A 24,936-nucleotide genomic window follows, 5' to 3' on the forward strand; every position below is an offset into this window, starting at 1 on the left:
ACGGAGACTGCCCCCAGATTGAATAGAATTGCACGCAAAGGTGGTTACCACTTTGTGAGTAAATTTTTTTTTTTTCGTCTACACGTAAGTCAAGCTTGCTTTTTTCTCCTCAGTTGTAAAGCAAGTTACACCAATCTTTTGCGATGCCCTGTTCTACACGCCCCTCCCCACCACACACAAGTGCGTACTTTTTTATTCCCAATTTCGAACCAGTTCATTCATAATGGGGAAGAATCCTACCGCGTAAACGGGAAGCCAATCTCCCTTCCAAGGTTCGCCCAAAGGGCCGCATTCCGGTTGCCACGAGTCCCGCGTCACAAACGGGTTGCTCCGCAAGTTGTGATGCGGTCAAAATGGGCGACCGCAATGAGTGCCACTTCCAAGTGAGGAACTAACCAAATGGGAAAAAAAAAAAAAAAAAAAACATTAACTGACGCGGTAACAGCATTATTCGCCGCTTTGGGACTTTTTCCCCAGTTGCGCAGAAACTAACCTGAAGTGTGAGGGTGCCAATTTATGGCGAACAAAATTTGCGCACGGGAATTTGCAAAAGTGGCGCATCTCGGTGGCTGAGGCGACTTGCTCATAGGGGGTGAAAAAAGAAACGCGCGATGGTGCAGTGGAAAAAACGAGTGCAGGGCTCTATTTGGCAAACGCCATCTAAAAGAAAAAATATATATTTAGTCCACCCTACCAGTGACACCACCGCGCGGTTAGATTTGTTCTGCACACCTTTCTCCTCATTCTGTTTTTCCCTCTCTGGGTAAGCGAAAAATTTGGATTTGCACATTTCGCATCATTTTACACAATTACGCGGGTTAAAGAAATGAAGGCTATTTTAAAAAAAAAAAAAATGACTTCCCCAAGTGAGTAACACAATTGGGGGTACTCCCCCCCATGGTGGTTACAACGTAGCTAGCGGGTCCGTGTGCACTCTGAGTACTCAAATGAGCGAAGAGCACAGGGTCCCTCTAAGCACTCCCGTTTGGAGTGTGCTATACAAATTGTGAACATTCTGTTGCTAAACAGTGGTTCGCCGAATGGCTGCTCCAAAGGAGTGACTATTTTTGCCATGGAAAAAAAATAAAATAGTAATAATGAGAATAGGGAAGTCCCCTATATGGCATCATCCTCCATGTAGAAGTTCCCCCGGGGTACAGTTGCACCCAAAGCAGCGCGCCTACCAGCGAAAGGTAAAGGGAAACCCCCTTCGCATGAAAGCGTCAACGGGTTGAAGCACCTCGGAGTAGCAAACTCACGGAGAAGGCAGAACGGGGAGCAGATTCTTCTGCCTTTTAAGGGGTGTAAGTGAGGGGTGCAAAGGGGGGAGGAGCACACACAAAAAAAAAGTAAAACAAAATAGTATAATAAAATAGTAGAATAATAAAATAGTATAATAAAATAAAAAAAAAAAACGCCCTTTGTAGCGACCTCTCCACCTTGCAAAGTTACACAAAATGAAGGAACCAACTGTGCACCAGCAAGTTCGCCACAGCTGCGTAGCCAAAGTCCCGTTCCTAAAAAATGGGGAAAGTCCACACAGGTTGAACATAAAAGACGAAGTGGAGAAATACGAGAGGAAGAAGAAAAACATAAAAAGAGAAATGTATAAATTTATGAGCAGCATAAGAAAGGGACATAAGCAGAGGCATCCCGTGAATTGTCACTTTGATGTTTTTTTCAGGACGGCTCCCCCTTTAGTGAGTATCTCCCCAGTGAGCAAACAAAGTGGAGGTGCCATAAAAGGACATTCACGCGAACTCCAAAAGGGGTGCAGAACTCCCAAGGAGAGGAACTATAAAAAGAAAACATCCCCTTGCAGGGGGTACCCAAATGAGGGAGATTTCAAGAAGCATAACTTTTTATGGAATCCAGATGGATACCAAGAAAGGGGTTATCATAAGTACCACCATGTATTTCTCAAAAGGAAGGACCTCCATTGTTCATCCATTTTTGGTGAGTACAGCCATGGAGGAGGGGTGCCCCGTTGGGGGGATCCAGGGGGGATATTCCCCACCTGTGGGGGGACCCTCTCTGGACTCACTTCCCCACGGAACAGCTTGAAGTTCTATCTGGAAAAGTGGGATCTACACAGGCAGAATCGAAGCGGTCACCAGAGAGGTAGCAGCAACTGCTCGAGCGAGTCCACCCAAATCATCGACCAGTTTGTGAAAAGCATCGAAGGGGAACACTCAGGGGGAAAGAAAAAAAAGGAAAACATGGGAAGGGAAAAAGCAAATTTTGGCGCGTTTCCCCCAGAGGGTACCCCCCTACACGGAATGGCCTTCCCAAATTTGAGCACCCCTGCCCCGCACACAGTTACAACGTGGAAGAGTAAACCCCACACGGGTGATCACAACGCATCAACGGTGCTATCTGAATACCAGCAGATGCTGAAGGGCAATAAAAAAATGCTGAGCTTGCTGCAAAGAGTCATGCACCAGGTTGAAGTAACAAACGGGAGTAGCGAAGTAAATAGAAAAATTGAAAAAGGGATAAGTACTTATTTGGGGAAAGTCGAAAGGATGGAGAGCAAATGTAGGGAAGCGCTGAAATGGGATGATTTTAACAAAACCAGAAGACTGCATCGGCACTTTAGGGCCAACGAAATGGCCATGCTAAGATGTGTGCTGAACTATATCATCGATCTTATGCGGCACGTAAAGTACGAGTGCAAGGACCTTCGGCGGGAAATGGAGCGAGAAATTTGCGAGGCGGAGCGGCAATTTGGCGCCCCCCGTGAGGTAGTCCAGCGAGAAGCAGTTCGTCTGTGAAGTAGTTTGTCTGTGAGGCAGTCCTGTTAGCGGTTGGTTTGTGCTCGTTTACTTCTTTTTTTTTTTTTTGTCCCATCGTGTGCACACACATGCCGGTGTTGCCTTTTCGCCGCTATCCTCACTGGACATAACGCAAAAACTTGAAAAGAAAATAAACTGTGGAACAAATGAAACACTTGGTACCTTCGAGGTGTTCGAGTTAATTCGCGTCGAAAAGGGTGGGGGAGAGAAAATAATGACGACGTGGGGAGGTTAAAAAAATAAAAATAAAAAATGGGGTCCATAAACGTGTTATCCTTCTCGTATAATTTAAAAAAAAATTAAATTATCTCATTTGAAATGAAGAAATTAAACAAAACAAAAAAAAAAAAAAAAATAGCAATTGTAATGGTAAGAATTGTAAGAATTGTAAGAATTGTAAGAATTGTAAGAATTGTAAGAATTGTAAGAATTGTAAGAATTGTAAGAATTGTAAGAATTGTAAGAATTGTAAAAATAAAAATAACCGTACGTACACACGCGAACGCAAACGGGGCGCCGCGGCGAATTATCACGTGGGAGCGAGTCAACACTTCGAGGAGGTAGGAACGTGAACGGGGGGCGGCGGCTTGTTCCATTTCCCGCTTCACACGTTCCTCCGTACGTTAGCCTCTGTAAGCTAGCCTCTTTATGCCTTCCTCTTCACACCTTCCGCTTCACACCTCCCTTATGTCATTTCTCCAATGAGCTCCTTCAACTCCTCGTCGTCCGACTGCGAAGGGGGGGAATTCCCATTTTTGCAACACCCAATAAAAATATCGCGCACGGGTGTTCACATTTTAACGTAACACGGCTGGTTAGCCGCTCGCTTACCTCCTCGGTGGTCTTATCGATTAGCTGTTCGCTGGCCTTCACGTGCACAGGGTGGCTATCTGTGGGGAGTAAAAATAGGAGCGAAATGGTTGATGGCCATGCAAACGTGAAAATGCCTAAAACAACGTGAAGCTGAACGGTTGCGAAATTGCGGTGTGTGTACCTCGGGGGACCTCCGGTATTTTGTTAACTTTGGCAGCTGGTGGGAGGGAAAAAAAAAAAAAAAAAAAAAAAAAAAATAGCTAAATTTGAACAATCAAAAAAAATACTTGAATTAACAGAGGACGCGTCAAATGTAGGTTACTAAGTTTTTCCTCCATGGTTTGTTCCTTCAGTAGGTCCAGCTCCTTGTCAATTTCGTCCTACGGGAGAGGCAAAATTTGAAGTGCGTCAGTTGTGCGATAAGCAGTTAGTGGGGGAGCGGCGCGAAAATATGTTCTTCCGCGTGGAGAACTCTCAACGGGGTGGAACACATCTGCACGCTATGCAACGTCCACGAATGGCCAATTACATCGTCCACATTATTTAGCAGGTTGAAGGTGAGGGCCTGGTTTATCTCCTCCTGGATGTCCTTATTTTCTTGAATCGTGTCGATAATTTTCTCCACCTTCTGCGTATTTCTGCACAAAAAAGGGAGAAGTGAGAGGGAGAAAAAAAAAGGAAATGTAATTCCTTCCTGCGTAATGCGGTGGCTGGTGTTGTTTCCCTTTCTGAGTGCTGCTTTGGTTTGCCCAGACTTGGGCAGTTCTCACGGCAATGTGCCCCCGCTAAACCACCCGCACGTACATTTCGTTGTTCAGCTTTTTGTGCGTGTTGGCTGCATAAGACAAGGCGTTAACGGCGATTTTGTGCAAATGCATGTTCTCCAGGTTGATCATGTTGTCTTCCAGGGTCAGGCGATTATTCAGAATGTTCTCTATTTCCTGTTCGTACAATTTTTTCCTCTTTAATAAAATTTTGGCATTGCTCATTTGGTTTTGCTCCACTTTTTGTTTCGCCTCTATTTCGAGTTGCTGCGGGGGTGGCGCGGCGTAGTGGGGGAGTGGAAGTAAAAGGGTAAAAAAAGCGAAAAAAAAGGGAAAAACACGAAAAAAAACGAAACGCACAACAGCGACGTGCACTGCGCAGACTACGCCGCATACACATCTGTAGAGGTTCACGCCTCTATGAGAATGTAAATTTTGGTGGCCCCCTTTTTGTGCTTACCTTAATTTTCTTCTCCACCTGCACCTGCTTCTTTTCGAGAGCATCTATCGCCTCTCTATTTTTCAAGATGGCTTTGTATATTTCGTCCTGAGGAAGAGCAGCGTGGGGGGGGTTGCACCCGAATTCATGTAGTGACCAATAATACCCATGCAATAACACCGATGACAAGCAAAATGCGGCGAAGGGAAAGGCAAGTGCCACGGAGATCTACGCAAGTCTTACATTGTTCTTTTTTTTATTGTCGATGCATTCGGAACTGTTTTTCTTTTTACCAAACCAAAATCTCATCTTAAAAAGGAAAATGTGTATTTTTATGCGCTACGGAAATGTTCAGGAAGAGTTGTAAAGCCGACGGAAAAGTGGGGGGAAAGCGCAAGGGGAAAATAAAAAAAAGGAGAGAAAAAAAAAAAAAAAAAAAAAAAACATATACATATACATATACATACGTATGCAATACACTTATTGAAATTCTGCTGGAGTCAACACCCATCAAAAAAAAATCACAATTCGCTTCATTTTCAAGCGTGACAGATCTCGGCCTCGTCGTATAATTCTTCTTCCCATAAAATTAACATTCTGTTCAGCTTGTCATTTAAGAAAAATGGAACAGTGAGAAGATGTGCATGGATGTCAATTCGATATGCTCAACAAAAAAAATTGCAGAATTGTGATTAGTCGTTATGTTCCCTCGTATATGTAAGATTTGGGAAAAAAAAAAAAAAAAAAAAAATTTAATGAAAGGTGTAAATCTTATTAAACATTTTTTTTTTTTTTTTTTTTTTTATTTCCCTTTTTTTTTCACTCCCCTGAGGGTGAACCAAGTTGCGCGATTTGTCCCAAGAACGTTCTGCATTTTTTTACACAATGGATTGAGTGTATCCCATTTGTGTGGATTTATTTTTCTTTTCTTTTCTATGCAGTGTTGTTTTGCAACTGTTTTGTTTGTTTATACGTGGATTTATCGGCATGGCATTTTTTTCCGGCCCATATGGTGACATGCGTATATCTGGACGGGGTGTGTGGACATACGTGAGCGCGCAGACGAGTTCACGCCGCATACACACTGCTCATGCCACGGATGTATGCCACGATCGTAGCAGGAGGGCCTTCCCGAGTACCCAACTGGGTCATACTGAACGGAAAAAAAAAAAAAAGACTGTCGTTCGCTTAAGATGTTAGAGCGGCCGCAACACTGCGCGATTGAAGGTCAAAGACAAGGAAAAAAACATACTTTAGCGTTTTCTTGCCGTTACGCTAGCTCATAAACGATCATAGGAGCCTTTGCGCGCCTTCTTTTTTTCCTCCAAGAGGGAGAAGAAAAACGTAAACACGTTTGAAATGGACAAGAGAGGGGCGAACAAAAAAAGACCACATCTTTGTTACCATTATGACCGCTGCTTTATTTCATTTTTGCAATTCCCCTTCGTCCTCATGAAAACGATAACTGGCGAAATGGGATTGAACAACGCGTACGCATCGAGGCAAATATATGCTTCATAAAAATTTACGCGGCCTTTTTTTTTTTTGCTTTTTACCTGACGTGGGAGGCAATCACCTCTGGGGAACGCACCACAAAGTAGTACCCATTTCGTAATGCATATAGCGATACTAACCAGGTTCTTTTAAATACCGAATGGGAACTTAGCGGAACGTTCGTGGATCATTTTCACAAATGGGGAATAAAGAAAAAAAAGTATTGACAAGGGGACAGTTTGTTACATAAAGCGTGTCACCGTTGACGGATTGAACGAAACGATAATGTGGCCTCGTATTTTTTTGACGACGGTGGAACAACGGAGCATAATTCTGCGCCACGTTGAGTCCACACATATGCAGACATTTCGAGCGGGCATATATGCACGCATATGCGGGATGCTATTTGATATGTTAAAATTTAACCACGTGACTTTCCTCAAAAAAGGGAATTCCCATGCGCACACATTTAGGGGCATCATTTAAATGGTTTTACCTGTGCAGCTTTGTGATGTATGCAGTGGCAGTTTATTCGACATTTTGGCTGACGCGCACCCCACGGGGTAGGCATACTTGCATATTTATAACTACAAAGAGGTGGATACACTTTGGCGTTTTTTTCGAACAGTTACAAAACTGGTCACATATGCCCCTGCACACAAGTATACACTTGATGTGTTCTATTTTTACCTGACCTGTGCATATTTTTTCTTAAAATTTGAAAAAGCTACCTTATTTGGGGGGCATAAATGGCAGGAGGGAATTTTTTTTTTTCCGAAATAGCTAAAATGGTTATTTTTACGGAAGTTTTTTTTTTTTTTACCACGTTTGGTGCGTTCGTTCTGCACTGCTTTTTTAATGTCGAAGCGCTTCTACAGAAATTGTGAAAGTGCCCCTGGGTTGAACAGAATAACGAAATTTTTGGTACTATTTCCGCCGTTATTTTGTGTGTGCAAAGCGGAGAGGAGGCAGATTCGCGGGGCGCGCGGCGTGTACGTACGTTCGGCGATCGCGTATCTGCCCTCGCGGTGATGTACATGTGCGTGAAGTACGTATTATGCATATGTGCGCATTATGCGTATGTTTGTATTAAACATATTACGTGTTATACATATTACGTATTATACATATGTGCGTGTTGTACATTTTACGTATTTGCGTATGTGCGTATTATACATATAGCGTGTTATACATATTGCGTGCTATAAACATGTTACAATACCGCGCGCGTCACATCACACATGCGCAGGCGCGCATTGGCACTTTGCCCGCATGATATATATGATGAAAAAATAGGCGTGCAAATTTTCGCAGCAGGGGGGGTGTCACAGCGTGTCGGTGACAAAATGGTGAACTGAAAAAAAGCGGTTTTAAAGGTGATACCTCCGTACCCTTGGTTTGTCACATTTTGCTCCTGACCATTTTAGCGCTTGCGCTACAGCAAAGGCGCAGCTGGCGAACATGCCCGCGAAAAATGTTCGCAGTGCGGCAGCGCGCAAAATTATATATATATGTGCGCAAATGGGAAAAAAAAAATATATATATATAAAAATATTATATATATATATATATATATATATAAATATATATATTTTTTATATATATATATGTATATATTTTTTATGCGCGTATTGCGCCACTATCACCCGCCGTGCGCGCAAATAACCCAATTTTTTTCGGCCATGCCCATAAGAAAAAGCCATTTGCCACAAAATTGCAATTTTTTTTTTTTTTTTTTTGTCGACCATCGAGCATGCAAATCACTTTTTAATTATTCACATGAACGTTCAGAAAAAAAAAAAAAAAAACGCAATGCATACATATATATATATATGCAGGATTTAAAAAAAAAAAAAATTAAAGCAAATTGCAAATGCGCAAATAAATGGCAAACGCAAAATGACAAACCCGAAGTGAAAAATTTCGTTTCAATTTCGTTCAATTTCGTTTATCTTCGTTTAACTTCGCTTAACTTCGTTCAATTTCGTTCACCTTTGTTCACACTCTTTTTTTCTTTAGCTTCGCTTAAAATTGCATTAAAACTGCGATAAAACTGCGATAAAATTGCGACAAAATTGCGATAAAACTGCCGCAAGAAAATTGCTTCCCATCCAATCATTCACTTCAAATTAAAGCAAAACGTTTAACGAAAAGTTTATAGATAAAATTATATGCGAATTGTTCAATTTGAAAAAATAACTTTTTTTTTTAAATCGAAAAAAAACCCTTCATTCCTTCATTCGTAAAAATAATTTCATCATCCCTTTTTTACAATCATATAAAAATAAAGATAAAAATATAAGCGAATAAGTACTAGCAATAATCAGTACCATTCAAATTATAGCTATATCGCGTTAACCCTTACTTTCCAGATCCCACTCTTTTTGCGTTATGTTTACATAAGAATATATATCATTTACCAAACCATCATACAAATACAAGCGAACGAACGCCCTGCCCTTTTTTTTTTTTTGCCTCACAATTGTATTACATAGAGATATATATCCCTTTTTTTGCGCCATCGAACTGTTAGCCATTGCGCCAGTTTTATTTTCTTTATTTTTTATGCTTTCCTTTTTTAAATTATAAAGAAAAGTCCCTTTATTTTATATACTTTTATATATATACGTACTTGTAAATAAAACAGAACGCCATTTGTGAGTTTTGTTTTTTTTACATCGTTAAATTTTACAATTTAAAAAAACCCACCTTCCGTTTAATTCTTATATAAAGCTTGATGAACCTCGCTATACAGAATCTTGGTATTAATGACCCCTTCACAAATGAAAACATTGTTGATAAGGGGAATGGTAAACCGAACACGACGAATTTAATACGTAAGTTTGAGCGGCTCCCCGTCAGGCGCAGCGCGCAATGTATATGCACGCAGCACGCATGTGGAGATTAACCCCCCCGAGTTCGTGCAAACGAGTGTTCATGCATATAAGTGTTTGTGCATATAAGTGTTCATGCACATGCGTGCTGATCCTTTTGCATGCTTTGCCCCGCGCGCGAAAAGGTCGTATGCAAATGTGCTGTGACCACTTCGAATTGCGCCGTTGCGGGGCTTATTTTCACCACACCCTCACCCTCGTGCATGAAAAAATTATGCTACTGTTATGTGCTTTATCATGTGCGTGCACCTCGTAACGGTGCCGCTGCGGGTGCCGCGTTGTGTTGAAGTGGAAAGAAGCGTACATGTGGCGTGCGTCATATATGCGAATATTCCTATGTACGTTATTGTGATTGCATTTCTGCCTTACAACCCTTATGACACATCCCCCTTCTCCCTCCCCCACGCAGATATAAGAAATCAACAAAGAAATGGTAGAAAGAGCGTTACGACAGTGCAAGGATTAGGAAAAACGTATGATTTGAAAAAAATGGTCCGAGCCTTAAAAAAGGTAAGTGCGCAGTGAGGGAGTGAAAAAGAGGAAAAAAAAAAAAAAAAGGAAGAAAGGATGAAAGGAAGGAAGAAAGAAAGGCGTGCGGGTGGTGCACCACTTGAGTTGAAACCCCGTTGAGGTGCTCACCCTAGTGATGACCCCGCGAGTGAGGACGTACCGAACAATCACCTTACATAACCGACTGCATAACCGCACCGCAGGTGTACTCATTCCCCGCTTCTTTCCCCCCTTTGCAGGAATTCAACTGTAATGGAACAATCATAGAAGATAGCGAGCATGGTTCAATTATTCAACTGCAGGGAGACAAGAGAAATAACGTTAAAGACTTTTTAATACGAGAAGGAATTTGCGCAGGGGACCATATACGTATACATGGCGCTTAAGTTCTGCGACCCGTTCGTTTTTTTTTTATACATATTTTTATGAAGCCACTATATACATAATTTATATATACCCACATATGTGAGAAAAAACAAAAAAAAATAGCAAAATTGAAAAAAAAAAAAAAAAAAAAAAAACACACACAACACTATACAACACAACACAACAAAAAAGATAGTAAAATACCGTCGTCACGCATACACAGCGGAGACACTCGAGTGACAAACAGATCTGTGGAGTAAATGGAGTAGACGATTGAATAATCCTGCAAGTGAAAGAAGAAAAAAAAAAAAAATGTACATATCGCACTGCCAGTAGCAGCGGTACATCATACAAAAGAAGAAGGGAAAAAAGAACCCTAACCCTAGCCAGTGTGGCCATATACCTAAAAAAGAGAGCGATCAATTATGAAATGTTAAAAGAGAGCAAAGCATTAGCAGCATAGCTTTCCAAGCCAAGGAGAGAAGAGAGAGTGAGTGAGAGAGTGTTGCAAGGGAGAAAGCATCGCATGACAAGATTTTATTAAAGAAAGGTTTCCTAACAGCTTTGCTAAGCAGCCTTGCTAAGCAGCCTTGCCAAACAGTCTATCCAAACAGTCTATCCAAGCAGCCTTGTGCACTATTGCGACGGAAGCGTATGTGTGTCTCTCCGCACGTATGTATCTATCTACCATGTGCGTATACGTACGTATACCCATATGCGCATATGTTTTGAGTAACATCATTTCTCGCCCGTTTTGGAGCCGCTCAAAAGTGTGCGTTTGTGTACGACCCTGTTTGGCACTTTCTACGCACGTTTGCACGGGCACAAAAAGAAGGGCCTTCTTCTGAAAGGGCGTCGCAGCAATTAAAAAAAGCTCTGGCGCGTCATGTGTGCATGCGGTGGCTGAGCATATTTCACGCACAAGAGCGCACCGAACTGTGCATGGACATCTGCACGAGCATTCGCGCACGCGTATATACGCACACGCACACGTTATGTAGATACGCGCGGACGCATGCACCACCCCCCTCCCCTATGCAGTATATGCACACATGCCTGTACAATACTCTGTACACTTAGACATTATTTTTTACTAAAGGTGCACGTATTTTTTTTTTTTTTTTCCTTTTTTTTTTTTTCTTTTTTATTTTTGCACCAGCGGCGTTGCATGCAAATGTATATATTCTCTCATGCAATGTGATGTAAATTTTTACATAAAAGGATAAGATCCATGTACAAAGCATTTTTTTTTTTAAAGACTCGCGCAAATGAAAGCATATTAAGAGATTGAAAAAGAACAACAAAAGGGTCAGAAGTGTGATGGGGCGGCGAGGGAAGCGAATATGGTGGTGGACCACATAAAAAGTGCAGGGGTGATCTATCGTAGTGGTCTGGATCGCGACGCGGTATACCTGTTACCATGTTAGTGGTCCATTATAGCGTTGTTGTACCACTTTCACTTTAATCATTTTATAGCCTTGGAGACGGGGCAGAAAAATGGTGTATTCCTTTTTTTGCCAAAATGGAGGAACTTTCTCCAAGGGCTAAGCGCATGGGGGGGAAGTGAGAAAAGCGCTGTCTAAATTTTGTGAGAGGATTTGCAATGTGCACAGTGTTATATTGTGGAGCATGCAGCGGCGAAGTCTCTTTGTGGAGGCCCTATTTTGGCCAAGCCCAAAGGGGGAAAAAAACCACTAGGCGCTTACGTCAAATTGTTGCTCCGTCTGTTGGCCAGTTCGAGTGCCACTTTCCAATATTGTGCGAAAGACCCCCTCTCTGCAACAATTCGTTCGCCCGTTCCTCTTTTTAATTAGCACGTTTTTTCTCCCCACGGGAAAGTATAACCAGTCGGGCCACCAATTCGCGAATTACGTGGTGAGGGGGCAACTCGTTTGTACTGTTGCGCCCCCCTGTGTGCGTAACTTTTTGGCTGTATTTCCGGCAAAGTATGGATGGGAAAAAAAAAAAAAAAAAAAAAAAAATCGCCTGAACAGTTGGCCACACTTTTGTTAGCTTCTGTTCCATGCGGAGTGCACTTCCATTTTGTGCAACAATTTTTGAGCGGCCCATTTGGTTGACTCCTTTCCACCGTAGAGACAACTTTTGCGAGGCGTGATCCGTCCACCCGATCGTGCATCAGTTATGTTGCGTTTGAAAATTTCTGCCTTCATACCTCCAAAAGAGGGCGAAAAGGAACGCCGCAAAAGGGTGATTACTTATGAAGGGTGGGGAATTTTTTTTTTTTTTTTTATTACCCCTTCCCCCCACGCGTTACGCACAAGTGTTGCAACACAATTGCACTGAAGATTGGGAAAAAAAAAAAAAAGGAGAAATACGCACATGGGTGTATATCCTTGCATGTCCGCAGGTGTGTACATGTACATATACAAACACACGTGAGAGGAATTTTTCCCGTCTGACGCTATACCGTTTGCGCTGCCGCGGAAGGGGAGTTACGCAAACTGGGGGACCATGTGGTACGACAATGAACGGGTCCCAGAGGAAGAGGGGGTGAGTAAGCTGCTCGTTGGAAAAACGTTCGCCTACTTTCCAAAGTGCCCAGACGATGAAGGTCGTCATGTGCAGGGGGAGGGGCGATACGGAGGGGTAGGCAAGGAGGGCCATCTGCCCCATAGGGGGAATGCCAACAAGGCGGACAATATGGAAACCATGGACAGTGTGAACAGAGCAGGAAAGGGGGGAGTTATGGATACGATGGAAGACGTGGGGGACTCCCACAGGGGGGATGACCCGATGAGCGAGACCAATGGGGATGGTGGGCACCCCGCGGATGAACTGGACAGCATGCACCACGTGGACGGACTAGACAGCGTTCTCTTCAACCAGAAGGAGTACGTGCTAATCCAGCAGAGACTGGGAAGGACGATCATCCCCCTAAACCCAGAGCTACTGGCGCAGTCCACCCTGGAGCAAGAAATCATCGACGGCTACCTAAGCGAGATTCACAAAAATGTCCGCAAGTGTTCAATCCTAACAGAGTACTCCTTTCTCGTGCAACAAATGCCAAGGGGAATTTACTGCCTTCCACAAAAGGATAATTTACTCGTGTGGGATGTATTCATAATTTTGTATAGCACTGTTTATAGGAATGCAAAATTTAAAGCGCAAATCCGATTGGGGGAAAATTACCCGCATTCAATTCCTGAGGTGTTTTTTTTATCCCCTGTTTTTCATCCTTTTATAAATTTACAAACGGGAAAATTAAATTTGGGGAAACATTTAAATGAATGGACTCCCAAAAGTCATTACATGTCTTTAATATTTCTGTACATGAGAAATATTTTTTATTTGCAAGATGAATATAACAAGGAAAACGTAGAAAATGAGGAGGCCTATTTTTTACTTAACAATGACCGGGAGCTGTTTCTGCGGAAGGTTCACGAATGTGTGCAAATGTCCAATGAGCGCCTGTACCAACAGGTAGACAACTGCATGTTCAATTTTGGCGCGGAGCTGGCTAGCCGGGAAATCGCGGACATGATGCAGCAGGTGAAGGACGACCCCCTCTGCAGCAGGAAGGCGGAGGCGTTCATACACTGGCTCATCAACGATTATGCGGCGGGGGCCAGCGAGGGGGTCATCAGTGAAGCGGTCATCAGCGAAGAAGTCATCAGCGAAGAAGTCATCAGCGAAGAAGTCATCAGTGAGGAGGTGAAGAGTGAGAACTCGCCCATTGAAGAATTGATCAGTGAGGAGGTGCGCAGTGAAGAGGTACGCAGTGAAGAGGTACGCAGTGAAGAAGCTATTAGTGAGGACCCGCCCAGCGAAGAAGTCATTAGTGAGGACCCCTCCAGTGAAGCGAAACGCAATGAGGACACTCCCAGTGAAGAGGTACGCAGTGAGGAGCCTCCCAGTGAAAAAGCAATTACTGAGGAGGTGATCAGTGAAGAAGTGATCAGTGAGGACACTCCCAGTGAAGAGGTACGCAGTGAGGATCCGCCCAGTGAAGAGGTACTCAGTGAAGACCCGCCCAGTGAAAAAGCGATTAGTGAGGATCCACCTAGTAAAGAAGTGATTAGTGAGGATCCACCTAGTGAAGAAGTGATTAGTGAGGATCCGCCCAGTGAGGACCCCACCAGCGAGGAAGTTACCGGCGAAAAAGTTACTGGTGAAAAAGTTACCAACGAGGAAGTTCCCGGCGAAGGAGTTCCCGGCGAGGACCCGCCCCGCGACGGCACAGAGGAGGGGGGTGCGCCCCCGAATGAAGTGACCCCCCACTATGACAACGGCAAGCGCGAAAACGAGCATGACGGCGCAACACCCGTGGACGCTACCGCCGTTCAGCACCTCCGGAGGGACAGAAGGAAGAGGTCACCCATGCAGTAGCGTTGCACACTCGGGGGTTAAAAGGAAAAGATGTCTGCCGGGAAAATGAAATAAAAAGGGAAAAACATGGCCATCCATTGCACGCTTGAATTGGCAGACGGATAATCAGTAAACAAATGAACATTTTTAAGTCAACCGGGGGATGCCTACTCGTGGAAGTACCACAGGATAGAAAAAAAAAAAAAAATGGCAGACGAATAATCCGCGTTACAGACACTTTGAGTAAAAAAAATTAATTTTTTTTTTTTTTTTTTTTTTTGTCCTATTCAAATTTGATATTTATTTTAAAATAATTTTTTGAAGACTTTTATTGCTAACTTTTAAAGGTAAAATTATTTTTAATTACAACTCGGCGTGTCGCGGTTGTTAAAGCGGCGGCTTTGAAAGAGACGGGAGCAAAATTTCACCTCTTAAGCGGCACAAATGGGAGAAATTTCCTCCACTACAGGGGCGTTACGATAGGGAATACCAGCATGTGCATATATGTAACTAAGTAAGCGTATAGCGCCCTCTTCGCAGCCTCAAACCATGCAGTTACGGGTGACGCGGCTCTGCTCATACAAATTTAAAAAGGGACTGCCTTATTTGTGGGTTTATGGCAGTTTCACCCTGCCATTTAGTATCCAACGGGGGGCGTCCAAATCAGATGTGTGGCTGCCACAGAGCAACGTTCAAACAACCTGCCAGAAAAAAGAGGAAAATCAAAATGGGCATTATGGTGTTTTGTTAAGAGGGGGGCTAGGCACTCGGAGGATGATTCGTAAGCAGCTGCTAAGGCATGTGCGCAGGTTCGCCTGCGCAGTGGGGCGTTCCTACTTGAGGCCAAGATGGCGCACTTGGGGTTGAAGGTCACATTATACGGGGGGCCTAAACGGAAAGGCGTTAATATTGCGATAATTATGTCATTTTTAAAGGGGGAGAGAATTGGGAAAAAAAAAAAAGCACACTTTTGACTTACCCTCGTGGCCATACAGAGCAGTCACGTAGTTTCCATTTTCATTCCAAATGTGAATTCCGTTGTCTGTCCAGCCTGAACAAGCAGGGTGAAGGGGAGCGTGTTTGGAAGGGGAAAACTGGAAGGCGGAGGAGCACACCACGTTTAGGCAGGCGGAAAGGCGGAGGAGCACACCACGTTTAAGCAGGCGGAAAGGCGGAGGAGTACACACAAGTGCAATTCTGCAAATGTGCTCGTCTCCGCGTACGCTGCTCGCCAAATGATCCGGCCTTACCGCTCATGACGTACTGCCCGTCGGGCGTTACAGTCGGGAGGAACAAACTGCTGCACGAATTTTCCGCGGGAGGCTCCAAACCACTGCTGCCAGTGGCGCGGAATTGGTCACACACATTCACACTTGAAGTGGAAGAAATTTTTTTTTTTTTATTTGTGTGCAAATGGCTAGCTGGTGAATAAAAAGAGCTGAACTGTTCAGGTGACTTTTGAGGATATTTATAAGAACATAAAAAATTGCCAGTGATGGAGTCAATTTTAAAATGGTTATTTTGATTAGTAGAGACAATGATAGCTTTATTATTAGGAGTGAATAAAAGGTTTACAACAAATTCGTCTTTTCCCATGCAGTTTTTTAAGTTGCAAATGTGGTATTCCCCACGATCAAGCATTAACAGGTCGTAATAGTGAATTTCTTTCTTCCCATAGGAGGCGACAAATATATTTCCCTCATGGTCAAAGGAGGAGACGGGTCTTACAAAATCAGACTTATATAAAATTAAAGGAGAGTCACAATTAAAATAGTATAGTTTTATGTGTCCATCATCCGAATTGATTAACATTAACTTTTTGTTTTCATTTATGTTGATGCCATTATATTCACAAATGTTTCCTATCTGAGGGAGGGACTTGATATATTTATTTTCTTTAATGTCCCAAAACCTGAGGAACTGTTTGTGCTCCGAATTGTTCGATTTCGTCGAGCAGACAATAACATCATTTGTGCTATTTAAAAAACGTACAACATCCACACCACAATTTTTGCTATGTAGCGACTTCACGTTGTTCCCCTTTACTAAGCTATACAGCGTTATGGAGTCATTCTGATTGGACGTTAACAGCAGATCTCCATCGTAACTCCACGCCATGTTCTTCGTCAGTGCCTGCTTATACTTGAACGCCCTCAGCACTTGAAAGCTCTTTACGGCTTCATCCGTTAATTTTATTTTTTTCTGCGCCACTGAGTTCATTATTTTTGCCGTCGCGCGTGATGCTGGCCGCTCCGCCGCCGCCTCTACCGCTTCGTATGCCTCTTCTGGGGGAGGGGGATTGCTCCAATGCAGACCCCCTGCTTATTTACCAAACCAACGGCGCCTGTTCGTTGTCATTCGGCTTGCTACGATGTCACGGGGTGAGCGGCCACACGCGTTAGGTCGCTAAGGTGTTCTTATGTGCCATTCTCTTTTTTTTTTTTTTTTTCCCCCTTCAATTTAAAAATTTAGCTGCGTTTCGAACGGACTATTTGCATTTTTTGCATTTTTCGCACCTTGGAAATTTCGAGCCACGATTATGTGTTCGTTTGGGCCTCCTTGGACTGCCGTCGGTTCGGCCCGAACCCAATCCAATCGGATCGTATCGACCTTCAGCGAGCCCATGTTGCATGCATGTAATAGTTGACTTGCCAATTTGTTCATATGAGCCTTACCTGTGCATGCTGTGTTATGATTTATTTTTCCTTTGTTGCTTCCCCCAAATGGGACTTTTCCATCCAGCGGAGATTCCCCCCAGCTAAACGATTTATTGTCGCCGCTTCGAATGGCCCTTTTTGATTGCCCCCCCAATAAGCCCCTTCCTCGAGCTACCGCAAAGATGTTCAACACTGTATGACCCTTCACCTATTTGTTCTTTTGCTAGTAGGGAAAAGTCACCTATAAAGGCAAAGCAAAGGGGGTTGCCCCCCTTTTGTTGCACCTTTTCTACAGCATAGCAGTAATGAACTAGCTGGACCACCGGTTAAACAGTTCGAAAGTATTTTTATGACATATGCTCTCGCCCATGGGTGGCGTTCTATTCAACCGCCTATCGCGTCTGAACATTTGGGGAGGCATCTCCCATAGGGGGAAGATAAAGGGCGACTCGTAAATAACCAACGGTGGTCGAACGGGCAACTCTCACCTTATGAAAGCACAACAGAGAAAAAAGAGGCCTTTAAAAAAGAGAGCAGCTGCAGAGGTGGACGGGGGGGAGTTACACAACATGAAGCACACACAAAAAAAAACGAACAAAAAAAATCATAAAAATAAACAAAAAAAGAAACAAAAAAGAAACAAAAAAGAAACAAAAAAGAAACAAAAAAGAAACAAAAAAGAAACAAAAAAGAAACAAAAACGCGGGAAAAAATTAAAAAGAGGCTTCTTCGCACTTCGGACAAATAACAGGCAAAGAAACGTCACAGTGAAAACGTATTCCAATCGTATGTACTCGGAAAAGAAAAAAAATTACACGAAAAAAAAATTACCCTTTTCTGCAAAGTCACCAAGGGGGGAAGTGACTAACCATTTGTTAATTACGCGCAGCTGTGCCCAAAATAAAAAATAAGGTGAAAAAATAAGGTGAAAAAATAAGGTGAAAAAAAAAACGAAAACAAAAAATAAAAGTAAAACCAATGAAGAGGCAACGCAATGTAAGGTGAATTTAAAAAGAGTTGGAGAATATACACGTATGGTGAGCTCCCATTTGCGAATTTAAAAAGGGAAGAAAAAAGCAAACGTCCGAAGTAGACCTCCAAATAGACCTCCAAATAGACCTCCAAATAGACGTCCACGCGGATGATGATGTGTCCACGCTGGACCGAATGGGCAGAGAGTCAAAACAGGAGACACCTCTCATAGGGAAGCAGATATTCCACCATCGGGTGAAAAAAATAAAAAAAAAATAATAAATATGGTAAAATATAATAACTTGGGTGTGCACAACAATGCTGCTATAACATATCTGGGTGCAAACTGGGATGGCGAAAAAAGGGACCCACCCCCGCGGGGGAACAACCAGGTTGACATCACGCCCAGCCATTGCCCCTGCGCTGTGCTCGTACTCACTGTTACAAATATAACCGGCGACTGCCTCCCCCGAGGTTATCCCTTCCTTTTCACGAGCACAATTTTTTTCTTAGCCTTTCCAGATGAAGGGTCAGCAAAACCTTTAAATAAATCGCTCTTCTTCATTTCTGTGTATGTCATTTCGTTCATGCTTTTCCCATAGTGAGGCTCGTCGTAGTTATAATTTTTCTTCCCGGCATTTCTGTTTTTGGTTTTTCCGTAAAGGTACCTGGCGATATTGGGGTTATCATCCATTTCGTTCTTCACCTCATCCATATCTTTCGAGAGGTTGGACGTGGAGGCTGCGTGAAAGGGGAAGGACATCGAGGGTGTTGCGTAAGTCAGCATGTGCATGTTCACTCCGCCTCATTCCTTCGTGTTAAGTTCGTCTACCGCAGGAGAGGTAACTTCCGTTCGGTTCCCCTTTTATAGCGGTTAAACGGGGCATTCATTTTGAGAAGCACCATACAAGTGCATGCAGAATGTGTGCCACTTACCAGTATTTTCCTTCCTATTTGTGTGCACTCTTATTTTTTTTTTTTTCTTCTCGTTTAAGTCGTCCAAATCTGAGCCGGCAAAAAAAAAAAAAAAAAAGGGGGGGAGAGGCATAATGGGAATACACACGTTTTCACTTGATGGGAGTGCACATGTGTGTACGAGCAAAGCGACACTCTCCGAGACAAGCGCATCCATAAATGGTCGCGCCCGGCTCCCCACTTGACGTCTTCGAGTATATCTGGTTCAAATCCAATTCTTCGCCAAAGCTACTTAGCTCACTGAGCTCATTCGTGTCCGAGTACTTTTCCCGCACGGAGGGCTGCGCCTCCACGTCGCGCCCCGTTTTTCTGCCAATTTGTCTGCTAATCTCCCTATCCATTTCTCTCTCCATCTGCCGCTCCCTCTCTTTTTCTATCTCCCGTTCATGCTCCCTCTGCCGCTCTATCTCCCGCTCCCTCTCCTTTTTTGCTTCCCGATCTGCCTCCTCCTCCCCTTCAGCGCTGCTCATCCCCTCCCACCTCTTCTTCCTGTGGGTTTCCTCCTTTTTTTTTTTTTTCTTTTTCTTCTTCTTCTCCTCCTCCAGAGCGTGCGTCTTTTTTTCTGTCATTTTTCTGTATTCCTCCTCCTCTTTCCTCCTTCGCTCCTCCTCTTCTCTCCTTCGCTCCTCTTCTTCCCTCCTTCGCTCCTTCTCCTTCCTCTCCCACTCATTAACCTTCAGCATGTACGACATCTTCCGCTCCAACTTCTCATTCTCAAATTGTTCCTTCTCCTTTTCGAGCTTCAGCTTCTCCTCCAGCAGCATTTGTTTTTCCTTCTGCTCCCTTAGCATTTTCTGCTTCTTAAATTCCTCCTTTTCCCTCTCCAGCTTTTCTATATCCTCTTGCAGTTTTTTTTTTTCCTTCTCAAAGTAGTTGTTCGATTTTATTAGCTTTTCAAATTCCAGTTGTTTTTTGTCCCTCTCCGATTTGGTGTCTTTTTCTCGGTCCCTTTTCCGCTCCGATTTGGCCTCCTTTTCCTTTTCCTTCTCCTTCCTCTTTTCCTTTTTTTTTCTCTTCAACTCCTTTGTGTCTTCCCTTTTGCCCTCCCTCCAATCAGTCGAGTCCGCAGCTATGATGCTCCCCTTGAGGCTCACCACTGGGGCGTCTCTCTCGGGTGCTTCTTCCGCCAGCTGGTCATCCTTTCTTAACTCTTCTGGCGGTCGGTCCACACCTTCCTCTGGTGTACTTACATTTTGGGTGGCTTCATTTTGGTTGGAATCCCCCTCTTTCAAGTGGGTTAAACCTTCTTGTGGATTTCCCAAGGGGGTGTCCTCAAGCGGATTCTCCCCCTCATTATTGCTTTCCGCATTATTGCTTTCCCCCTTTTTGCGGCCCCCTTCTTTTTTCACCGCCAGCAACAAATTGATCAAATCAACCGACTTTTTTAGCTTCTTCTTTTTCGAGCCTCTCCCTGCGTTCTGCGTGGATTCCACCTGCTCCCTTTCGTCATTGGAGTGGGTCTCCAGCAGGTCCAGATTTGCATCACCCGCCTGGGCGAGCTCCCGCGATTGCTCGTTTGCCTGCACTTCCTCACCTTCCCGCGCTTCCTCCTCTGCCTGCCCCTGCGAAGACGCCTCCTGGTTTGGGGAGTCAAATTTTACGTCCATCTCCCCGTAGGCGTCCTCCTTTAGTGTCTCCTCGAGGTTGTGTTCAGCGAGCGCATCCACATCAATCGCGTCGACCGTGGGCGCGTCAGCATTTTCTGGGGATCCCTTCTGCTTCTTCCTGGCGTTCTTCATTTCTGCTTTTCTTTGCGCCTGCGAAGAGTGGAGGAGAGTACGGGGGGGCACAAAAATGTAGAGCGAGGTATTTTTCCAATCGGAAAATGGCTTCGCAACCACGTATGCGTTACATAGATATATATATATACATGTGCGCACACGTGGGGAACACCCTTTAGGGGAAAAAAACACCCGTTTTGAGGGGCCACGCCTTAAAATCGCAGCGTCCACTTGACCGCCCCCATGCTCACCTTCTCCTTGACGATCTCCATCTTGCGCAACTCCCTCTGCGTTATCTTCACGCAGGTGATGATGTAGATGTAAGCGGAAATGAAATCTCCGGGGAGGCTATACAGACAGACAGCTAGCGAAAGGCATAAGGATCTATCCCTGGATTCTAAAATAGCAAGTGTGCTAATAAGTTTATCCGAAATGAACTTAGATTTGCATGTGTTAAAATGGTAGGGAAATCCGAGTAGCCTATGGCTCTGTGGGACTTTATGGTAGAGGGCTTTTTTCCAGTCTTCAATTTTTAGTTTGGCTAGCAGTGCATCTTCTTTTCTGGAGGTGTTCAACTGGTGCAGTAACTCCAGCCCGACTTGCAAAAATAATTCTAAAGTTTCATCTCGGTTCCATCTAGTGGATAAGTTCCGAGATGCTCTATAAATATTTATATTTTTCTCAATGTTGCTCCTAAGTTCTTTTGCTAGTCTATCCAACTCCATGTCCTCTATCTTGTGGGAATAATTCTTTATGGTGAAGCAGGGCTGGATGTTATAGTCAATGGAGGAGAAGGGAAACCATAAATCTACCCTCCAGTAGTCATACCAAATGTTTAACGGGTTTGGATCCTGAAGGTTGAGAAAAATATTTTTATTATTAAAAATGAGATCTATCGTTTTGTACGGAACGGAAGGTCCCCCGATTGGAATATCCGTCACTCTGTTGTTAAAGAGTTCCTTAATTTGTCTCTTCGTCTCCTCCTTTATCCTGTTAACATCATTTGTGCTCATTCCACTCTTTTGAAGGAAGCCATGTCGTAAGTGAGACTTATATTTTGATTCACTTAATTTTATTTCCAAACTTTTTAACTTATTCATATCGCTAAATCTTTTTTTTAAAGTGTATACATTTCCTGTGGTGGTTTCCCAGAATTTTATCATTCCGTAATTTTTCTCCTCGTTGTATTCGAAGGTGCATACCCATGCATGCTTCTGATTGTCCCATAGGGTTCCGAAGCAGACAAAGGATATCACTGGGATGCCTAAAAATAAACTACACAGTAGGAGACTATGGTCTAGGGCATTCCCCCCTTTTAGCTGTAATGTAAAATCTGGTGTAAAAGCTATATTATCTTTCTTATGAATAAAGGGAATACATCTGACGTAGTGAAAGATGGCGTTCGTGGACTCTGCACCGTAGGGGGATTTTACACTTGTAATTAGGGATGGCAAGAAGTGGCTTTCCTTTCTTTGGTTTAACAATTCGTAATTAAAAAAACGCTTCGTCTTATATATGTCCGTACACCCTTCTGGAATGCCTCTAATCGTTTTGAGCACCTGAAAGTATAGCCCCTTCAGTTTTTCATATTTTTCTGCCAACCTGGTGGGGAAATTCTTGGTCGTGCTAAACACAGGTGGAGCCACAACGGGGTTATTTTCATCGCTGCTTAGCACATCTGGATAAGTCCACACACTAAAGTGTATGTTTGAGATCCTCTGGTCATCATGCAGGAAGAGTAACTTTTTGCACCCTCTGTAGACCACCGTTTCGTATGGCGTCTTCACATTGGTCTCCAAATCGATGTGTTCCAGTTTGCTCTTCTTCCTTCTGACATTTTTTTCGTTGAAAAATATTTCGTAGGGGGTTATGGATACCCCTCCCACGTAGACAATATCGTCTGCCTTTCCCCAAACGTCAATGTAGATGCGTCCCTTTTTGCTAAAATTTTGGTAATTCACCTGGTTTTTATGATTGAACCGCATGGGGATGGCTATTTGGCTATCATAGTTGGGGGATAAGGTTTTCCTTACGAAGCGCGTCCTCCTGCTGGTTTCATCAAAGGAGACCTCCACGTAGGTGTCCAATTCTTTCACATTATCGACTGTAACTATTTGGTCAATGTTAAATATGTGGACGATGAGGTAGGCGTATCGGCAGTCCAAGTGGTAGATGTCTCCCATTTGTCTGTACCGGGGGACCCTCGCTATGATCACCTTTCCGTCTACCGTGCCGAGTTTCCACTCCTCCAGTTTGCTCTCCCAGCCCTCGTACTTGGCTTCTTCGATCAGCCAGGGGGGGGCCTCCAGCTGGTGCGCCACGTACGGGTAGTCCACGACGCCCTTGAGCGGGATTTGGCACATCCCGATTTCTCGGCTGCTCTTCGGCGCGGACATGTCCTCCACTTTTATCTGAGGGGGGGGGAAGTAGGACAAAAGGAGTGACTGCAGGGGAGATGTCAGCAGTTGGGGTGGTACCGCTTGAGCGCATAATAGTGTCCCACTTTCGCCGCCTCCCGGGGTGCACCCCCCACGAGCACTCACATTCAAGTAGGACACGTCGATGTCCCGCAGCGTTCCCCGGAAGTACATCTCGCCGAGGTTCTCCCAGACGGGGAAGCAAATGGCCTTCTGCTCCATCGAAACCAACGTGAGTCCCTCATGGCCTTTCGGTGTGTGCGTCAAGGTGATGGTAACTCTGGGATTTGGCAAATGGACATTGTTCACATTTTTGTAGGAGACCTGCTCGTTCTCTTCAACATTTTGCATGAGACTGACATTCCGGAAGAATAATTTTTCTAAATTTCTTGCCTGCCGGTCATTCTTATACTTGGCACCTGCGCTGTTCTGCTGCCCATTTTTATTGTTTCGTTCTGAGTCTTCCGAGAGGGCACTGTTAAAAGAGGAGTTCATGCCGATCCCATACTCTGTATTTTTATTTTCGATTTTTTTTTTTTTTTTTTTATTTAGCTTTTTCACTTTTACACAGGTTCCTCCTTTAGGGAAGATATGACAGCGTCCACTTTTGTTAATCCGTCTCCCCAGTTTTTCCGGGTCGTCCTCCACGTACTTTAAGCTCTTAGCTTGTATGTACGTGTAGGAGAGCAAGTCGCTGAATGACCAGTTAAGAAATGATAGCTCAAAATCGTATAGCTCCTGGAAGTATAGCTGGAAGAAGAGGCGGCAGCGCTTCACTCGGGTGTCCTTCATATATTTATATAACGTCGTTTCGTTGTAAATTTGTCCCACTGCAAATGAGAGAAGAGGTTCTTCGTATATCCCTTCCAGTTTGTTTAACGTAAACTGCTTATACTCCCACACCTTTATGCGTAGCTTTTCATTTTCGAGGTCTAGGTAGGATCCCCTGTACTCAAACACGCTCCTAAAATTCATGTTTTTCTTCTGCTCCGCTGCAACGTTGGACACCACGTGGGTGCGCAGGCAGTTTTTCGTCTTCCCCTTCGCGTAGATTTTCATGCTGGAGCCTCTCTGCGGTGGGGGGGCAGACCATTGTGAGGGGGTGAGAAGTGGGCAGACCAATATGTGAAGGCACAAAAAGGGGTTGTGCCTCCAGCCTGACATGTGCAGAGGTATACCGCTTATCTAGGCACACCGCTTATGCAGCACACCTGACCGCTTCCCCGGGAGACTCACCTGTATGCGACACTCCTCCCGGTTGCCGCCAAAGTCGAAATCGACGAACGCGTTAAAATCGCTGTTCATATAATTCTGAATTTGGAGGTCCCACAAAATGACTTTCCACCTCCTGGGGTAGCCCCAGTGCTTTTTCAAGTCGTCCGTATCGCCTCGTTCCTCTTGGGGGCTTTTTAACACCTTGAGGAACTGCTCATATGTGTACTGTGGCGCTCCTAACATTTCATCGAAGAAGGTTTTTTCCTCTGCCCCCTCCAGAGAGGGGTCCCCCGGTACTGGCGCGCCCGCCTCTGGGTTTTCGTTCGCCTCCGCCTTCTTCGCCTCATCCTTCTCCGCGCCGCTGTTGTTCAGGTTGACGATGTTTTTGAATTTGTCGAGCATCATGTTGGGAGGTTAGCGGTGTAGAGCGGTGGGAAGATTAGCGGTGGATCCCCTTGTCCTTTCTCCTCTTCTTTTTCTCCTCCTCCCTCTCTCCTCTTCTTTTTCTCCTCCTCCCTCGCTCCTCTTCTTTTTCTCCTCCTCCCTCTCTCCTCTTCTTTTTCTCCTCCTCCCTCTCT

General features: G+C 44.2%; 6 protein-coding genes across 6 annotated transcripts, besides 14 other annotated features; 3 read left to right on the plus strand and 3 right to left on the minus strand.

Annotated features, from left to right (window-relative positions):
• The first annotated feature begins 406 nt into the window (after nt 1–406).
• Nucleotides 407–426: a microsatellite.
• A 1,031-nt stretch (nt 427–1,457) lies between these two features.
• On the plus strand, nt 1,458–2,774 carry PVX_101070 (hypothetical protein, conserved; the record flags this gene model as incomplete). Its single annotated transcript, XM_001613910.1, has 1 exon — nt 1,458–2,774. The coding sequence occupies one exon, from the start codon at nt 1,458–1,460 to the stop codon at nt 2,772–2,774; it is 1,317 nt and encodes a 438-aa protein (XP_001613960.1).
• A 1,065-nt stretch (nt 2,775–3,839) lies between these two features.
• Nucleotides 3,840–3,867: a microsatellite.
• A 1-nt stretch (nt 3,868) lies between these two features.
• On the minus strand, nt 3,869–5,120 carry PVX_101075 (vacuolar sorting protein SNF7, putative; the record flags this gene model as incomplete). The annotated part of the gene is made up of 6 exons (XM_001613911.1): nt 3,869–3,894; nt 3,931–3,988; nt 4,138–4,246; nt 4,413–4,639; nt 4,833–4,919; nt 5,055–5,120. The coding sequence occupies 6 exons, from the start codon at nt 5,118–5,120 to the stop codon at nt 3,869–3,871; spliced, it is 573 nt and encodes a 190-aa protein (XP_001613961.1).
• Nucleotides 5,121–5,214: 94 nt separating this feature from the next.
• Nucleotides 5,215–5,256: a microsatellite.
• Nucleotides 5,257–5,279: a microsatellite.
• A 263-nt stretch (nt 5,280–5,542) lies between these two features.
• Nucleotides 5,543–5,564: a microsatellite.
• A 30-nt stretch (nt 5,565–5,594) lies between these two features.
• Nucleotides 5,595–5,633: a microsatellite.
• A 2,209-nt stretch (nt 5,634–7,842) lies between these two features.
• Nucleotides 7,843–7,924: a microsatellite.
• A 240-nt stretch (nt 7,925–8,164) lies between these two features.
• PVX_101080 (translation initiation factor SUI1, putative) lies at nt 8,165–10,179 on the plus strand. The gene is made up of 3 exons (XM_001613912.1): nt 8,165–9,142; nt 9,609–9,709; nt 9,949–10,179. The coding sequence occupies exons 1-3, from the start codon at nt 9,043–9,045 to the stop codon at nt 10,093–10,095; spliced, it is 348 nt and encodes a 115-aa protein (XP_001613962.1). The 5' UTR covers nt 8,165–9,042; the 3' UTR covers nt 10,096–10,179.
• Nucleotides 8,229–8,296: a microsatellite.
• A 2-nt stretch (nt 10,180–10,181) lies between the features above and the next one.
• Nucleotides 10,182–10,232: a microsatellite.
• A 3-nt stretch (nt 10,233–10,235) lies between these two features.
• Nucleotides 10,236–10,263: a microsatellite.
• A 922-nt stretch (nt 10,264–11,185) lies between these two features.
• Nucleotides 11,186–11,229: a microsatellite.
• An 805-nt stretch (nt 11,230–12,034) lies between these two features.
• Nucleotides 12,035–12,059: a microsatellite.
• Nucleotides 12,060–12,547: 488 nt separating this feature from the next.
• Nucleotides 12,548–14,422, plus strand: PVX_101085 (ubiquitin-conjugating enzyme domain containing protein; the record flags this gene model as incomplete). Its single annotated transcript, XM_001613913.1, has 1 exon — nt 12,548–14,422. One exon carries the CDS (start codon nt 12,548–12,550, stop codon nt 14,420–14,422), a length of 1,875 nt encoding a protein of 624 aa, XP_001613963.1.
• A 238-nt stretch (nt 14,423–14,660) lies between these two features.
• Nucleotides 14,661–14,683: a microsatellite.
• A 381-nt stretch (nt 14,684–15,064) lies between these two features.
• PVX_101090 (hypothetical protein, conserved) lies at nt 15,065–16,621 on the minus strand (the record flags this gene model as incomplete). The annotated part of the gene is made up of 4 exons (XM_001613914.1): nt 15,065–15,102; nt 15,239–15,289; nt 15,381–15,452; nt 15,652–16,621. The coding sequence occupies 4 exons, from the start codon at nt 16,619–16,621 to the stop codon at nt 15,065–15,067; spliced, it is 1,131 nt and encodes a 376-aa protein (XP_001613964.1).
• Nucleotides 16,622–18,505: 1,884 nt separating this feature from the next.
• PVX_101095 (hypothetical protein, conserved) lies at nt 18,506–24,763 on the minus strand (the record flags this gene model as incomplete). Its single annotated transcript, XM_001613915.1, has 7 exons — nt 18,506–18,771; nt 18,967–19,035; nt 19,187–20,525; nt 20,562–20,762; nt 20,978–23,137; nt 23,270–24,214; nt 24,380–24,763. 7 exons carry the CDS (start codon nt 24,761–24,763, stop codon nt 18,506–18,508), a joined length of 5,364 nt encoding a protein of 1,787 aa, XP_001613965.1.
• Nucleotides 19,976–20,011: a microsatellite.
• Nucleotides 24,764–24,936: the final 173 nt, after the last annotated feature.

This window comes from Plasmodium vivax, chromosome 14, assembly GCF_000002415.2.
Source record: "Plasmodium vivax chromosome 14, whole genome shotgun sequence".
Classification (NCBI taxonomy): domain Eukaryota; phylum Apicomplexa; class Aconoidasida; order Haemosporida; family Plasmodiidae; genus Plasmodium; species Plasmodium vivax.

Bases quoted from the DNA above. Each gene is read 5' to 3' on its own strand.
- PVX_101080 (XM_001613912.1), top strand. From the start codon at position 9,043: ATGAACCTCGCTATACAGAATCTTGGTATTAATGACCCCTTCACAAAT. The intron at 9,143-9,608 runs GTAAGTTTGAGC...TCCCCCACGCAG, and splicing joins GAACACGACGAATTTAATAC to ATATAAGAAATCAACAAAGA. The intron at 9,710-9,948 runs GTAAGTGCGCAG...CCCCCTTTGCAG, and splicing joins TGGTCCGAGCCTTAAAAAAG to GAATTCAACTGTAATGGAAC.